The sequence below is a fragment of the Sinohyriopsis cumingii genome, chromosome 5 (assembly GCF_028554795.1).
Source record: "Sinohyriopsis cumingii isolate HCF-2022 chromosome 5, ASM2855479v2, whole genome shotgun sequence".
NCBI lineage: Eukaryota > Metazoa > Mollusca > Bivalvia > Unionida > Unionidae > Sinohyriopsis > Sinohyriopsis cumingii.
This window is the reverse complement of record NC_142965.1, coordinates 134,823,324-134,841,018: the sequence shown is the minus strand read 5'-3', so window position 1 is coordinate 134,841,018 and position 17,695 is coordinate 134,823,324. Positions and strand designations below refer to the sequence as shown.

The following is a 17,695-nucleotide window of genomic DNA, read 5'->3' as shown; positions in this document are numbered from 1 at the left end:
CATTCATTTAAGATGTCTGTTGATACAAGTGATGTAGTGATTGGTAGCATATTAATTCAGGAAGTTAAAATAGCCTGAATCATCCAGTGTACTGTTTCTCTAAAAATTAAATAAGCACCAGAGAAATTACTTGATTATCGAGAGGGAGTGTTTGGCTTTAATTTTGGCTTTAGAACACTTTGAAGTTTATATTAATTCTGCACCTTCTACGATTATTGTATATAGTGACCACAAACCCTTTCTTTCACAAAAAAATGAAACTAAAACTCAGACTGTTGAGACTGAATTTGGTGTTGCAAGAATGCAACATTAACATTTGCACATCAAGGAAAGAGAAAATGTTATTACCCATGCACTTTAACATGTATAGGAGTTCTTTATTTTGTATATATTATTGTAGAATTATTGTAGAGCTTCCTGTGTAATTTCATTGTTATTATTTATGTTTTGATTAATATAAAAAAGAATGCTTTATTGCATAAATCTTTTTTCTTGTGAGGGTAGGGGTTATGCATATCTATAATTTTTGTAATATTTATTCATTTTAATAATGTATATTGATTATCTTTAGTTGAAATTTTGTATGTGCATAATTTCTATTTTAAGATATTAAAGAACGTGCTATTGCATAGAATATATAAATTGATGCTTACGTACATGTTGACGGTTATTAATATTATAATTATTAGTAAATATGATAGCAAGTTATAGGTTTTTTCCATTGGACAGGTCAGTCAGGTGGTGTCTTACAAGAATTATGTTAATTCCCATTGGATGGGTTAAATCATGTAATATTTTATGCTGTCGGGGATTTGCACTTTGTCATGTAGCAGTAGTAATAGTGTACGTGTTTTAGTTTTTTTCGCTGGTATATAAATGGCTAGGATTGGGCAGTTTAATCATTCTTATTTTTTGTAATTGTGTTGTAAGATCATGTCTGCAGATGGATTTTATATTGTATTTAGATATTATTTGAGATTAAAGACATTCAGTTGGATTATTCAGTGGAAATAGAGAGTGCTAATTGTAAAATTATTTTGGAACTATGGTAAATTATTCAAAGTAGTTATGGACACAAGTAGTTATGGACACTGCCATTTTAACACATCAGGATTGTTGGTGGACCAGTATATCCTTGAGAACTAAAACTCATAGCTTAATGCGTGGTTGGAGCATATCTAGACACCATGTTGACACTGTCTTGGTTGATGTTAAGTGTCGTATCATTGGGCATGCTTTAAAATGTGTTTGATACCTTGTTCAGATGAAAAGGTAATGATTCTCTCTTTCGTCCATTCTCTTTAGCACATCTCATATGTATTTCTAAGAGGTGTGACAGACACTCTATGCTAGAGTGGACAAATGCAGTTTTTAGAAATTAGCCTTTCTTATCTATCCAAAATCATGGAGTGGAAGGTCAAAAAGAAATGTGAATGATTCAGATCCAGTATACTTCAGACACATGTATGAAATATGAAAGAACACTGATACTATAAAATGTTTATTGGTTAGCCTATGCTATTTGGTTATTTTCAAACTGTAGTGTAGTATATGCTTTATTTTTTAGCCAATCATATCTATGCTTTTGAGTTGAAAAATAAATTATCTCATACAAAATATAGTAATTATAATTCTGCATTATTGTATATTGGATTTTACAACTGATTTATATTATGATATGGATAGGAATTGCAAAGATCGGATGAAGCAGAAAATCTTGCAAAACGAGTTTTTATTCTAGACAGCCATTATTCCAAATATCTTTTATATGAACATGCTGCATAACAGTGTCCAGCCAAAGTGTGCAAGTATCTATTTCTTGTTACACACACACACACAATTGCCATATTTTGTTTCTAAAACATTTGATGTCCTTCCTTTGCAGCACAGTAGCACTAGCTGCCTTTCTGAAATTATGATTATAAATTACTTTTGTATAAAAGCTTGGCTTAATTTCTTTTAAGTTTCTTCCCATGCTGACTGCAATCTTTACATAATTTCGATATCGTTAGTCTGTTGTCTTTTTTGGTTTCTTTTAAGTAGGTAAAACTTGTTTCTGGAGGTAAATGAACAGTTTATTCAACATATTACAATTATTACATTTCCTCTATTTGTATGGGTTTCATTAATTTAAAATTTGTAATAATATAGGTTTATATTTCACATGTTTTCTGAGATTTGCAGAGAGAGAATCTAGAGTATTTATCCTGTTACAGGAAACTAGAAGAGTCTGAGAATGAGAAGGTGGCTCTAACAATAAGCCATAAAGAGGAGATGGGGTCACTTGAGGAAGAGATAAGAAAACTCAAAGAAAGGTATCATTTTTATAAATAAATTTTATAGACCTGGTTTATTTATTGAGGAATGCTTGATATATTATTTTTCTTAAAATGATGCAAAGTCAGATAAATGTTTCTGATATTTTGAAATAAATTCTGTTTGTTTCCTCTAGAAACGTGATTTTCATAACTGCCACCAAAAAAGAGAACTTTATGAACTCTTTTTGAGCATAATCTTTATCATAATGGTCTTAAGAATTCAAAATTTTAGTTAGCTTAAACCTCTTTGAACATTCTCAAATTCTGGAATCTTTCAAATCAATTTGAAATTGATCGCATACCTTCTTATAGAAAATAAAATTAAACCAAATACCTTAGAGTAATTATGTTTTCTTTTTATATCTGACAAGGATTTATCCATGCCGTAATCTACATGGTAAATAAAACATAAATGAGTCAAGGAATCTTGAAAAACAGCTGTAAATACAAGTTACATAAAAGAAAGCCTAATCGAGAGTAGCATCCATGAATCCATTTCCTCATGTTAATTACAGAAACCCACAATATTTCTGTATTTATTGCTGTTCAGAACTAGAAGCAAGACTTTTACAACATCATTGGCTTGCTTTTGAGTTAACTCAGCACAAAACCAGCAGATGACTAAGTTCAACACTTAGCTAAATCCGCTTGAACTAAGAATTCAGAGGACTCACATAATAAGTGTAATATATTAAATCATAGGTACAAGATTACTTCTTGCTCAAATTCTAAAACTGAAGACATGACTCCATAAGCAGACTCTGTATATTTTATTTGTTTCCATATACCAATGAGTTGCTGAACACAATCAGTATTCTTGTGAAAGTTTTATTTTTGCATTTTTACCATTCACGTATTGGAAATATTGAAAAATAACAAAACAATGCAGAGGGACCATGAAGCAAAGTTCTTGAGAATGCATTATATAACACTGGAATATGGTAAGTTGGACTTTCTAGAAGATGCATGGCTAGAAAACCTTTCATTTTAGATCATTCATAGAATCAGATGCAGAATATTTGTCTGTTTCTTTCAGTGTGCAGCGTTTAGCTTTCACTTGGCCATTAGTGATATATGCATGTCATCTCCTCATTTCATGAAAGAAACAATAAATAGCATCCCTACTGTTTATGACACAATTCCTAAAATTATATCAGAAAAATATCTTGAATGAAATATTTAATATGGACGACATCTTGCTTGAGCAACAGACCTGACATAAATCTGTTGTTTGAACTTTTCCAAATAAATTTACAATATGCACATAAAATCTATAGGAAAATAGCCTTTGGGTTCTCAGTGAATATTCTACCATATTCTATGGTAGCCATTTTGATAAATGTCAGAATTCAGATGTATATCGCACTCACGTGTCTTCGTACCTCAATCATGTATAACATAGCTGCCTAAAGTATCACAGAAAAGAACCTGAAGGCAAGATTTAAAATGGACCATATTTTGTGTCATCCTTATATCTGACTCCAATCTGCATTTTTAATTTTTTAGTTAGAACTTTTCTATAAAAATAAAACAATTTATTGCTAATAAGATCAACATAATTAATTAATGACAATGCATGCAAGAGTTCATGAAAAATTAAAGACAGGTGGCGGTGATGCATATAATGAAATGAGAGGGATGAGGGAAGGTTAGGAGCTGAGTGATAGTGTTGACTGTGCTCTGGTATGTAAACGTTTATCTATAGACATAATTGGACAGAAAGTAATTATGTTTGTGGATCTTTTGTATTAATACATTTCTTCAATTCCATTTGAAACAAAATGGCTTTTTTATCTACTGCGTACAGTTCATTGGTAGTTAAAGTGTATCAGAATCAATATTAGTATTCATTACTGGTAATCTGTGATAAAGTTAATTTCTTATGTTATTAAACAGGATGCATTCAAAAAGATAATTATGGTTGTTGTCTATTGAAAACTAATGAGAACAGGAAGGATTTTCTATAAGATTGCATCTAAAATGATTAATTAAATGTAAATATAATATGCAACATTCAGGTCTTAGTGAACATATTAAGTTAACCATTGAAAAACAGGATTGGTATCTAATTGTTAAAATTTCAACAAATTCCAATGTAGATCTCAGTCAAGTGAGACAGAAAGGAATTATGTCCACTGAGAGCGATTCCCTGATAGTCTGTCTTTTTTCAATTTGTCTTATATATGTGTTTGTCTCATGCCCATTCTTAGAATATGCGCATCAGTAGCTTTGCAAAATCATGAAAATATGATACAGTAGCAATACGTATTTAAATAATGTAAACATGATGAAAAAGACATTTTACTAATTGCATAATGCCTTTTCTATTGATAAGAGATATAAAATCATAAAACTGTGACATAAATCTTTTTAGAATGAATGCAGTATCTATGGTGACACATTTTCTGTGTTAGAGTATACTTCCGCTTCATGTGAAATGTTTTATTTTTGCGTTTTTCCATTCACAGATTAGAAGTATTGAAAAATAACAAAACATTGCAGAGGGATCATGGATCAAAGTCCAAAAAGACTATAAACTAATGCAACTGTAATTTCTCCTTAATTAAGTTAATATTTTAAATACATTAAGCAAATATATATATGTACATATATGTTGTAAAATTCATTTTAAACCTTCAAGAAAGTAATGGAGACTACATCTTGAAAATAAATTTCATTATCCCTCATAAAGCATTATAAAAAGGGGGTATTATACTGAAAGAATAGAACTAAATAACCATTTTGCAAATGGAAAGTCACAAGAGTTCTTAGTGCATCAAGATATTTTTTCTTATACACCACTCCCTCGATAACTCGCGCCCTGATAACTCGTGAACCCACTTATAACGCAGGGTCAGGCGTGGATCCCGTTTTTTTAAACCAGAAAATACCCCAAAACTTGATCCCTATTTGTTGAACTTGAAGAAAATCACGATCAAAACTTTGATGTATTGCTCGTTTTATCATCAAAAACGGTAGATAGACCTGGAAATTTTAATCAACACTATGAAATATCAAATTTGAAAATAGGTCATACAATTTTTTACATTTTCTTTCCAAACGACATTCCTAGTACACCGCAATTAACAATATGTAAGGAAATTTCGATCAATGAAAATGTCCCTTATGCTGAGTGGAGGCTGTACTTTAATATATACAAATTAAATAATTTTTTTATCAATAGAAATTTGTGTTCTATTTCTTATCTTTTAGTTCCTTTTAAGTGTAATTGTCATAAATGCAATGTGTCCTCTTTAAATTAAACATGAAATGTGTCAATCTACCATAACAGCTATGTCCGCAAGCATTTCTCTGAAAACCTAATTAAGTGCCATCCGTGTTTTAATAACTGACTTCCGGAAGTATTTGCTGTATTGTTGCACTGAATTAAAAGCTGGCCTCCTTTGTATTATCACGTTGATTATGTCTTTTGAATAAAATAAAGGAGGTGAAATAAAATAAAAGTTAAAAGGAACTAAAACCCAACAAACTTATAATCTAGCTGCCCTGGTAGTATGTCGGGTGAACTCACGTCATTTGATCAATTGAACACTTATAAATATTATTGTGTATGTTACATAAACTATCTTAAATTAACCGACTTTTTCATAACTGTGATCAAAGATAACCAGGCAGCTAAGCGAAATGAATACTTCATAAAATAAAGAGCTTGATTTCACAGATACGTTCCATTGTGGGCAAGCGGGTTTCTGAGAATTCTTGAACTGGCATTTAGAGATATCCTCATAGATGATAAGAAGTTTCGTTATTACTTCCAATGAAATCACGACATCAATACTGTACTAATTGAACAATACAAAAATTGATTGTTGCACGAAATAAATGTCGCGTGTTTTTAAAAAAAAGGAATCTTGTTTGGTGGTTATCATCAGTTAGTCTAGTTCCCTGCTCGGGGGGGACTCCTGATTTGGCAGGATAATATTAAGCACCACTATGGGAACCAGACTCAAAAAGAAAACAAAAATCAGTGATGTAATACACAGATTTTTTCACATACATGTGATGCTTGTTGAAACCAATTGGTACAATCTTTCATATGTTGGACATTTTGAAAATAAATGTTATTTAAACAAAATAACGAATAATTTATTTTAAAAAGGCGCGTTTTTAAAAATTATTATCAACATGATTATAAAATCAGGATTCAGTCAATAAACAGCCCAATTCCCTAATGCAGCGTCCCCGCCCTCAACGGTTTCTCAATGTCAAAGCGATTTTTTTTCCAATTTTTAGAGGTCCCTCGATAACTCGCACCACGCTTATAGTGCAGTCTATGTTTGTTGACCCCATTGTGCTCGAGTTATCGAGGGAGAGGTGTACTTTGAAGGAAATATCACACAATTTCTAATTTTCTTTTAGCATTGAGAGAAGGAATGTTTTGATTAAAATTAATGTCAGTACACACTAAACATTTTATCATCTCAGGTAAGTTCTCCTTTCAAATATTATAGAAAACTGTTGGCAAATTGAGAACTTATGACAAAGTTTATTTTATTAGACTTACTTTATTAAGAGAGCATTGATTCAGAAAAGCAAAAATAAGAAATGTATTTGCCAGATGTTCCTCTCTCCAAGCCGAGATAAAGAGGTATACAATGTATTATTCCATAGTGGAAATATTCCCCCATATAGTTACACTGGACAACAAATTTTTACAAAAGTCATGTTACTGAAATAAAATTAGTCAATTCTTATCAATTTTTATGTGCTGAACACGAATATGACAGTCAAATTGCAAAATTGGCTCTAGTTTTTTTGTAATCTGCAAGAAATTAATGTTTACATAACGAAATGCATTCCAATAGTAAAAGGTCAACTGTAATAGCCTACCTATAAAAAATCAAGTCATTGACTACATCTTAGATTTCTTCGCCTGTCTCTTGTACAGCTGTTCGGGAGCATCTCTGAGGAGTGTCCAGCAGTAGTCAGCCAGCATTGTAGTGGACCATTTTCCCTGGTATCTTTGTTCCATTGTTGCGATATCTTGATGAAAACGTTCGCCGTGTTCATCACTAACAATACCACAGTTGCTAGGAAAGAAATCCAAATGGGAATGAAGGAAGTGAATCTTTAGAGACATATTGCAGCCAAGTTTCTTATACTTCATCAACATGTCTTCTACTAGTTCCTTATAGTTTTCTGCCCTAACATTTCCGAGGAAGTTTGTAGAAACTAGGCGAAAAGCATTCCATGCTTGTTTCGCGTCACCTTCCAGCAAGTTGTTGAACCGGTCATCTTTGAAAAGCTCTCGAATCTGAGGACCCACAAAAACTCCCTCTTTAATCTTTGCTTCGCTGAGTTGAGGGAATTTTTCATGCAGGTATCGGAATGCTGGCAAAGTCCGGTCAATGGCTTTCACGAAGTTCTTCATCAAACCTAGTTTGATGTGAAGGGGTGGTAGCAAGATTTTCTGAGCCTCAACCAGAGCTGGGTGTTGGATATTCTTCTCTCCAATGGCTACATTCTGCCTGTGAGTCCATTCCTTCCTCATGTAGTGCATTTCCCTTGCTCGGCTATCCCACTCGCATAAGAAACACATGTATTTTGTATATCCTTGCTGCAGTCCCATTAAAAGGGCAACTACCTTCAAATCACCACAGAGGTGCCAGCTGTACTTGTTATACTCAATGGAATTCAGTAGCTGCCTTAAGTTATCGTATGTCTCTTTCATGTGGACAGCATACGCTACTGGAATAGATGGAAGAATGTTTCCATTGTGCAAAAGCACAGCCTTGAGACTCAGTTTCGAAGAGTCCACAAATAGTCTCCATTCTTGTGGGTCATGAGTGATTTTTAAAGCATTCATGAGGCCCTCAATATCGAAACAGAATATCAGATTACTTTCCTTTCTGAAGAAAGGCTCCAATTGCTGGTGGCGCTTTCGATATGCAGTAATTGTGACATCTTCTTCTAGAAGATTCCATTGTTGGAGTCTTGATCCTAGCAATTCTGCCTTGTTCTTTGATAAGTCCAAATCACGAATCAGGTCACTTAGTTCTTCCTGTGTTATTCTGTGTGGGGTTGATGATGCACCACAGTGAAAATCTGGATCACTGCATGCTGATGGACCAGGAGAAGAACAGGTCGACTCACCTTTGTCTTCGTCAGATGAATCAAGAGAATATTCTGCTGGAGGTTCTGGAATAGGAAGTCCCTCACCATGTGGAACTGGTCTCAATGCAGACGGAATGTTTGGGTAGACTATTCTCGACTTCTTTCGCTTCGTTATTCCGCCGGAAAGAGGAGGAACCAAGCAGAAGTAACAGTCATTTAGGTGGTTGCTTGGCTCTCTCCACACCATTGGGACTGCAAACGGCATTGATGACCTTTTGCAATTCAACCACTGTGAAAGCTGTGTTGTACATGTAGCACAGCATATATGCGGAGCCCAAGGCTTGTCTTGGTCACCAACCTTGCATCCGAAGTAAAGATGATATGCCTTCTTCACTTGAGAATTGATACTTTTCTTCTGGTTGGCAAATGTCACTTCCCCACAAATATAGCAAAAATTGTCCGCGGTATTAACACACTTTCGAGGCATTACTGTTCTTTATTGTACGTAAATGGATAAAATAATAAGTTTTATGTAACAGTAGCTTGAACTGTCTCGCACAACGTCTAAAATATTTTAAATGCTGAACCTATCTGATTGGGCTTTATATAGTACACTGCTTACGTCAGCTTCAGCAGCTGCCTGGCATTAACATGTATAGTACACTGCTGACGTCAACTTACTTCAGCAGCCGCATGGCATTAGTATTGCATTGCATCAGAAAATGATGCAATCAACTGTGGATGATGTGAGCATGATGGTATTATGCAATGTTACATCATTATTCCGGATGTTGCTGCAGTCCTACTGGAGAAATTTACACAGTGAAACATAGAAAATGAGGTATATGAATATCTTCAAAACGAGAGCCAATACAAATTTTTCACGGTTATATTCGTGTTCGGCACACCAAAATACTACAGATTAGGGCCTTTTCAAGTCAGTAATGATTTCACTGTTGACCAGTGTTATTGCTATTGTTGTATGGCTTAACGCCATTTTTCAGCACACAATAGGCTATACATGCCGGCCAGTATTAATGGTGGTGGAATTACCCAGGCAAACCCCGGACAGAACCACTGACCTCCCTCATATAGAGTCAGTAAAAATATAATCATAAAATGACTCATCGTAACAATTATAAATGCACACAATGTCTTAATCACATTACGCAGAATTGTCATTTTATGTATATGAAAATACTTTATCTTAATATTGAAACCAGTTGGCCAATATTTAAGAAAAGCAGGTATCAGTAAGTTCCCTAAACCTTCAGAATAATAAAAAGTCATGTACAAAATTGAATGGACTTACAGAGTGCTTGTTACTAATGTTTGAGCATTGTTTAACTTTTAGAAGAAAGTGATCCTTTAAGTGCTTGCCAATTTGACCCAGACTCAGACCTGACAAATGTAGCAGTTAGGTGCCTGTGTAGTTACCTTGCAGCTATATCTCTCAGTTTTTTTGCAGACATACAATGGACAAATCTTCTTATGAGAAAAGAGAGAAAGAATTGAAAAAAAAGTGTGATGAGCTAGAGGCTGAGATTGCAAGGTATATGTATATAATGTGCAATATTTTTTCTTTCATGTAAGGACAATTTAGAAAATGTATTTGCATGAAGCTTTGTTATCCTTTATTTTGTTGGCCACATTAATACTACTGACAGTACAATACAACGGGGAATTACAGTAAGGAATTGTTTTTAGACATTCAAGTTATTTTGACAGATTTTGCGATTCAGTTAAAGGAGCTAAAATAAACACCACCTCAAAAATGTGTGATGATTTGTTTTATGATATATGTAAAGGCATTAAAACTGTTCAGCAAAAGTAACAGACTTCTAGCAGGAATAATATTTGCACATCAACCTTAAGAATCAAGCAAATTAGTATCATGTCTCATGATAATTAAATAATTGGAATCATTGCTTTATTCTGTCATGTAATTTTCTTTAAAGTTTATCAAGTTCAGTAAAATGTAATTTCTGTCTGCAAGTTCCATTACTTTCCTCTCTTATTTGTGATAAAAATGATCACATTTTCTAGATATGATTCACCTGTTTGGGAAAGATAAAAAAAACTTCATAGAAGCTGCTATGAAACTTTTTCTCTCTGAATTCCATGATTCTACTTCTTTCCCTTCCCCATGTTGTCTCTGTTACATATTATATTAACTTTCCATTTGTCCAAATGATAATATTATTATTATTTGATATCAATGTTGGAATAAACTGAATGTCAGAATGTTACCTTACTTATTTAAATTTATGATTTTCTTTTCATTAAAGTTATAAGGAAAACTGGACAAAATCAGAAAATGGAAAGATCCAGCTGGAGATAAAAATAACAGAGTAAGAAAATGTGGCAATGGAGTAAATACATCTGTCAGTCTACATTTCTTTCTCTCTGTCTTTGATTTTGTATATACGTTTTTTGGGAATGATTTGCCTCAAATGTTTTGATGTTAAACTGATATTCGACAACAAATTCTACGAAAGCAAATTTAAACATTATTTTTGTATTCATGATTGTCAATATATATTGTTGATGAATAAAAGCAAGAAATACGGTGTGGAATTTGTAGTAAGTCGAGCCATGGTGATGGTTGTTACACATAAAATAAGTACTGAAGAGACTTTTCTTTCCTCCAATTCCTATCTCAGTGGATAGAAAAGTAGAAGCTGATATTCTGTATTATCAAGATTATGCTTTGTTGTGACAATAACGAACATCAGCAACAGAAGTGTCCATTCCACTGCAACTGGATTTGTTTCAATGGTATTTTCTTTCATTTCAAAACAGCATAGCACATTTAATGTCATATTTGAAACAAACTTTACAAATTGATGAGATAGTTTCCAGCCTATAACATAATGGAGCACATTTTTTTATTAGCTTGATGCCAACATCAGTGACTTCAAACAAGAGTTCCAGTATGCTCTAATAAAGTCTTTAGGTGAATTTAGATCAATCACACGAACTTGTGCACAACAATCCACCAATAACGGTGAAAAAAATTATTTTATATAATGTTGAAAAGATTGTTAGGATCTGGAGAATCAGATGAATCGTGTTGGTCATGGTGGTTGTAGGTACTAATTTACGATTTTTAAAATCGTTTTGGACCAGTCTGTTAGTGTGTGAAAACATAATGCCATTTCTTTTAAATTGAAGTTAAGATACTTGAGAGAGCAGTATTCAAGTTGTGCATGCTTGAAAGATAAAAGTTTTTGCCTCATAGAGAAATATCATGTAACTTCTAATAAAAACAGCAAACATTAAAGAAGGCAGTATGACATTTTGTAAGTGTCTGATATTCCAAAGTGATTCTGCAATCGTAAACATTATAATTAGAATTTGTTTTGAAACCTATTGCATAATATTGTTAATTTGTTTCTAATTCCATCTTACAGGTTAGAGAACAAAGCAAAAGAAGGGGAACATGAAATTAAAATGTGGAAAAACCGGTGTAACAGGTATCATTGAGAAAAATGTCATAAATGGAAATGGAGTTAAATATCCCAAGATTATACCACCTAAATAGTATTTAGCAATTAGTCAGTGCCATTGTCTGAAATCGTTCGCTTAATTTAGTATAAACAGGTGTCCTTTCTACATAATGCAGAAATACTGATAATGTATTGTTGTTATTGTGCTAATCTGCCTTCATTTCTCTTCTTATAAATGGTAAAATGAGGTTAATATTGTAAAGGTTTATTTTGTTTTGCTTATATACAAGAGATTATTGAATTTGGATTATTTTGCTAGATTGAGTGCATTGCATCATTTTAAAGACATATAATACCTTAGCTTGTCTGTCTCATTTTGTGGTGTTTTTGTTCTTTTTTTATTTTTCTAAACCTAAGTCTAGAGGAAGAGAAGAGAAAGACTGAAGAAGACCTCAAAAGGTACTGAATCAACTCTGATAATTATTTGAGAATAAGAAGATATATCAAACAGTTTGACAAGGTTTTTTCTTTATTAACAGCAAAATAAATAATATTCTATAATCTGACATGACACTATTTAATAAAAGCAAATCGAGGAATGTAAGTTAGAACATCTGAAAATTACGATGCTTCTCGTAGATGTTATTTCAGAGGTTTGCATCCTAGTAATCCTAGTAATCTTTCAAGCTATAATTTCAAAATATATTTTATACATTTGCCGTATGAATTTGAGTTACATTTAGTTCCAGTTTAATGTCAACACTTTACTGATTTGATCAGGATTGAGTTTGTCTTTGTAAATTAATATTGGAATATTCATTTGACAAATGCTGTTATAAATGCCACTTACACATATTGTCAGAGGTTCCTCTGTATGAAAGAACATTTTATATATAAATAAAATTCTGAGACATAATAGAAGCCAATTAGGATAGCATGCAGTATTTAACAATCTTTCTGGCAAACCTGTCCCAATCAAATGTGTATCAAAAATAATTTCACCATAATGAACCTTGCCTAGATCTTTCTTACCTATAGGACAAATGAAGAGATGTTTCAGTGTATATCATGTTGTGAGATGGTGTGCATTACACCATGTTACGGAGAATATTCATTGCATTGCATTTTCTGAATTGTCCATTTCATTTTTCCAAAATGAAAAAAAGCTCTATAGGTACTGAAGCAAGAGTATTAATTAACTGGACTTAAGAAAATATTTCAAACAAATAAGTTGTTTCTTTCTTTATTAGCAGCAAAGTAACTACTTTTGATAAATTGATTTGAAATTTCAAAGTAGGGATGATTACTACTCAGTGCATGACAATTGGGGATAATATCGATGATAAATTAAGTCATTTGTGCAAGTTATATGAGGGAATTTATTTTTTATTTGCAATGACAACTGAAAATGATAAGTGGTCAATTCGCTTCTAATAAGTGTACATTCTTCCTGATGTTAGAAAATCTCACTTTTAAGCGTCTGTTTGTCCTTTGCAAAGTAAATCCAAATTCTTGCGACTGCAGACAAATAACTGAATCATTTCTGTCTCCTGGTTATGTGTTGCCATGTTTTATTTCTTTCCTATACTTGCAAATATTATGAAACTAATTGAGAAATGTAAATAATCAACATGATCATCTAATAAAAATTCAGAAAATCAAATTAAAATTCATATGAGCTCAACCAGAATTCTGCAGTTAAATAATGGAAATAAGTCAAGCTTTATCTACAGTTAAACACCCACCCCATATTACACAATTATAACTTGCCCCTGAGATGGGCCTCTTGAAATCGAAGACTGTAGTGTCAATATACAAAGACACAAAGTTATATTGTGAAGCTTTTCCTTATATAGAGTTTGAGGCTTATATTGGTAAAATACGAAATGGGAGATAGTCTGCAGCCTATTGTGTGAGTGCACTACTAGATATGAGCTCGGATCTTTATAAGAAGCATCAAATCAAAACTTTCCTCTCTTTGAGCCATTATTTGCAGACGTGTACATCTATTGTAAAGTTTCTACTTTTAGTGTAGGCACTCTTCCTAGGTAGATAGATTTCAACTGTTCACTTTGAAGCGATACTCCTAATATGTATACATTTGTCATGCAAACTTGTTAGGCTAAAGAGAACACAAACTAAACTTGTTGTTTACAATGTCTTAAGAACGTGTATCAACTTTTTAAATTTTCTTCTGTCTTTTTTTATCCCATGCATGTAGATTTCCCCTGTCATTCTGACATGTAGGAGTAAAGAAGTTGTACCAGGATAAAATCTCATATTCTGTCTCTCTCACAGTTACAAATATCTTAAAATTCAGAATTCTAAGATAATATAATTTTTAACAGGATACAAACCATGAAAAATCAATTGAAGATACAGCCTGAGAATGAGAGGAAGGACAAAGAAGATGCTCTTCTTAGGTACATATATTTGTACTGTTGACGTTCTAGAAATACAAACACATGAGATGCTGACAAAATCGATGGATTCCTTATGAAAGGCTAAAATCATAAATTCATTATTTCGACAACAAGAATGTAAACAAAATATGTTTAAGGATTGTTATGTTTTTGAAACCAAAATCAGAATATAATTCTAATATATCCTTCAAAAAGACTTTATCTACAGTTAAATACACACCCCACTCCATTATACTCTACATAGCATTGAAGGGTGTATTATACATAGTAAAAGATGATATGTGAGACATGATGCACACACAAACAAATGTGCACGCTAATAGACATGATCTTGGGTCTTCATGCAAAGCATCATGTCCGTACTATCCTCTTTCTGAAGAATTATTTGCAGACTCATACACGTATTGAAGATTTTCTCCTTTTGGAGTAGATTACCTTTTTAAGTAGATATGGTTTCATTTATGACTTCTCTAGCTATATACATATACATACATACATACATACATACATACATACATACATACATACTTTTAATGGTCATGTTTATTGATAATTATTCCATAGGCTAGAAGCCAAGATTAATCAGTTGACTAACCAGCTTGACAATGAGAGGAAGGCCAAGGAGGATGCCCTTCTAAGGTATATACATTGCAACGTTTATATGGCGCATACGATAAAGGATGGTGCAGTTAGTATGAAAATTTGGCCCAGCACTTTCAGAATCTACAATCCCTTTTTCAATACAGATCACTTACACAATAAACTAATAGGAACACAAAAACAGAAACAAACTATTTACATTATAATGCTTACAATAATGTCATTGCACAGCCACCCAAAATTTATTTTTATTGTTATTGTCCAGCAAGTTAAGACAATGCATTCTAAAATAATAATTAGACTACTTGTGTGTAGGGATATATATATATATATATATATATATATATATATATATATATATATATATATATGCATGCGTGTGTGTGTGTGTATTTGTGTTTAAGGGCTCCTCAGCACAATAATGTATATATGGTGCCAGTTAAAGGTAATTTTCCAAAACTCAAAAATGAAGAATTAAACAAACCCTAAAGAGATGAAGCATTTCAGCTGAAGGTAAACATGAAGAGAAACATGGATTTCTAACCTACTTCCAAAACTTAAGCATGAGATGATATGTGTGTATGTGTGTATGTGTGTGTGTATGTATGTATGTTTAATGTCACCTAAGCACAATTTTATGTGCTAAGACTGATATCTATATAATCACAAAGAATCAGTTTTCTTTGTCAGTTCCTTCCAGTACATTATAAATGCTATATAAATATCAAATAAAAATAATGGTTCTTTTATACTGAATGTATTTCATGTCGGTTTTCTTTCATGTTATAATTTTTTTGCCAAGATGTTTTATAATGTTTGCACCAAACTGAATCACACTTAAATGGTATAGATTTGTTAGACACTTTGGGAAAGCATCAACAATAGACACATTGGCTTTCCAGATTAAGTTCTATGGCATCAAACAAACTCAGAGACAACAATCCAAACATTGCGGACCTGAGTGACCCAAACCGACCCACCAAGCTCTCAGAGCAATTTTCTGAACTGTACGACAATGAGTGGACAGATGCATTTGATGAACTAGAGAAACTGTTGGGCGACAAAGAAGACAAGGAAATCATATCTTACCTGAGGGATTTCGTACTAGTAAGTGTGTATTTAAGAAAGTAAAGCATATCTGTAACAATGCATGTGCATATTAGCTTAAGTGTATTATGAGTACATATCATCTTATGAAGACATACTTGCAGATAGCTGATCAATTATAATTCCAGGGTTACAAGACTGGGGCTAGAACATCTTAGGCATTTTGATCAGGCTTAAGTCTTTTGGTCATTTCTTCAATAAACTCTCCATTTGAATACGTACCATTCAACAAAAATAATGAAAACTCTTTGCTGGATCAATTGTAAATTAAATGTCGCATATTCTTTGCCCATTTTAAATTTATTTGAACTTTTTGAGGTAGGAATACCAGTATTATTCAAGCATTCTCAACTTTTCATATAAATTCATATATATATTTTAAAAGTTGAATAGACAGCTCTTCCATTTATATTTACTTGCCTTGAAGTAAATGCTACATTGTTATCAACAGTTGTCTTAGGACGTTTTCGAAAATATTGAGTGGAAGGGAGTTCCAGATTTATTTCGAAACCTCTCTGATCTGAACACTCTATATTCCTGACTTGAAAATATTTTGAAAGTAAGACGTCTTAAAAATATCATCAAAGTCATTAATAAAAATATGAAATGTATATAATTTCAGTTTTTTCTAATAATGTCTGGGGTATTAATATATATATATATATATATATATATATATATATATATATATATATATATATATATAGATTGAGTAACATCATTTTCTCGTGATGTGTGCTTAGTTGGGAGGAAATATGGGCTCATGCGTGCAGGCAAGGTGATCGGTGCCGTTGACCCACAGACCTGGGTTCGAATCTCTGTAGAGTACGAATTAAAAATTCTCAAACCTGTATGACAGTATTATTTGTATTAAAATAGTAATTCTTCCTACTATTATCAAGCATTCTTTTATAGGAATCCAGGGATAGCACTTTCCGTTCTGTCTGGTGTATATTTATAATTCTCTATAAGTAATCCTATATACCTTGATTTCTTTCATAGGAATCCGGAATGACTGTGTAGATACAGGAGAATTAATTGCTAGGTTGTCATGTGAGTGTGTCTGCTACATACGAGTGCATATCACACCGATTGAATAACATAATTTTTTGGTGATGTGTGCTTAGTCGTGAGGGAATATGGGCTCATGTGTGCAAGCAAGGCAATCAGTGTTGTTTACCCGCAGACGTGGGTTCGAATCTCCATGGAGTATGAATTAAAAATTCTCTGACCTGTATGATATTATTTGTATTAAAATATTAATTCTGCCTACTATTATCAAGCATTCTTCTATAGGAATACAGGGATAGCACTTTCATTTGCATGATCATGAATAATTTAAGCCACTGCTTGGAGTTTATCTTTATATATATATATATATATATATATATATATATATATTTATATTTATATTTATAATTACAATTTTTATAAATTGCAACAACCATTTATATATATTAATATAATGATCATAACATTATATCACTGGCATGACCCGCTATGACATTCTACCCCATATCACTGTATAAAGAATCGATGAATCTTGGGTAGCAAAGATAGGGCTGTGTATTCTATCGCAGTTAAGAGGCTAGTGAAAAAAAAATTCTATGTACATAAAAGTGAATGTTTCATGGGTTAAATCTGCAGATCTGATGTTAGAAAGGAAGTAAATTGGAATTATAAGGATTAAATGATCATAGTTGGGTATTTATCGATGTGTAAG

The 17,695-nt window shown here is 32.6% G+C and overlaps 2 protein-coding genes across 6 annotated transcripts in view; one reads left to right on the top strand and one right to left on the bottom strand.

Annotated features, from left to right (window-relative positions):
* LOC149800287 (uncharacterized) overlaps window positions 1–9,349 on the bottom strand; it is a 251,662-nt gene extending 242,313 nt beyond the window's left edge. For all 5 annotated transcript variants that reach the window (XM_089959886.1, XM_089959888.1, XM_089959890.1 and 2 more), the window contains exon 1: window positions 6,976–9,349. In XM_089959886.1, coding sequence (XP_089816012.1) covers window positions 7,192–8,880 — 1,689 coding nt within the window. In that variant the 5' untranslated portion in view covers window positions 8,881–9,349 and the 3' untranslated portion in view covers window positions 6,976–7,191. The remainder of the gene's footprint in view (window positions 1–6,975) is intronic.
* Window positions 1–17,695, top strand: part of LOC149800286 (uncharacterized) — a 131,549-nt gene that overhangs the window by 67,343 nt on the left and 46,511 nt on the right. The window contains exons 14-21 of the mRNA XM_089958378.1: window positions 2,217–2,315; window positions 9,862–9,945; window positions 10,682–10,744; window positions 11,807–11,869; window positions 12,260–12,301; window positions 14,191–14,265; window positions 14,830–14,904; window positions 15,768–15,972. Of these exons, the coding sequence (XP_089814504.1) occupies window positions 2,217–2,315; window positions 9,862–9,945; window positions 10,682–10,744; window positions 11,807–11,869; window positions 12,260–12,301; window positions 14,191–14,265; window positions 14,830–14,904; window positions 15,768–15,972 (706 nt within the window). The remainder of the gene's footprint in view (window positions 1–2,216; window positions 2,316–9,861; window positions 9,946–10,681; window positions 10,745–11,806; window positions 11,870–12,259; window positions 12,302–14,190; window positions 14,266–14,829; window positions 14,905–15,767; window positions 15,973–17,695) is intronic.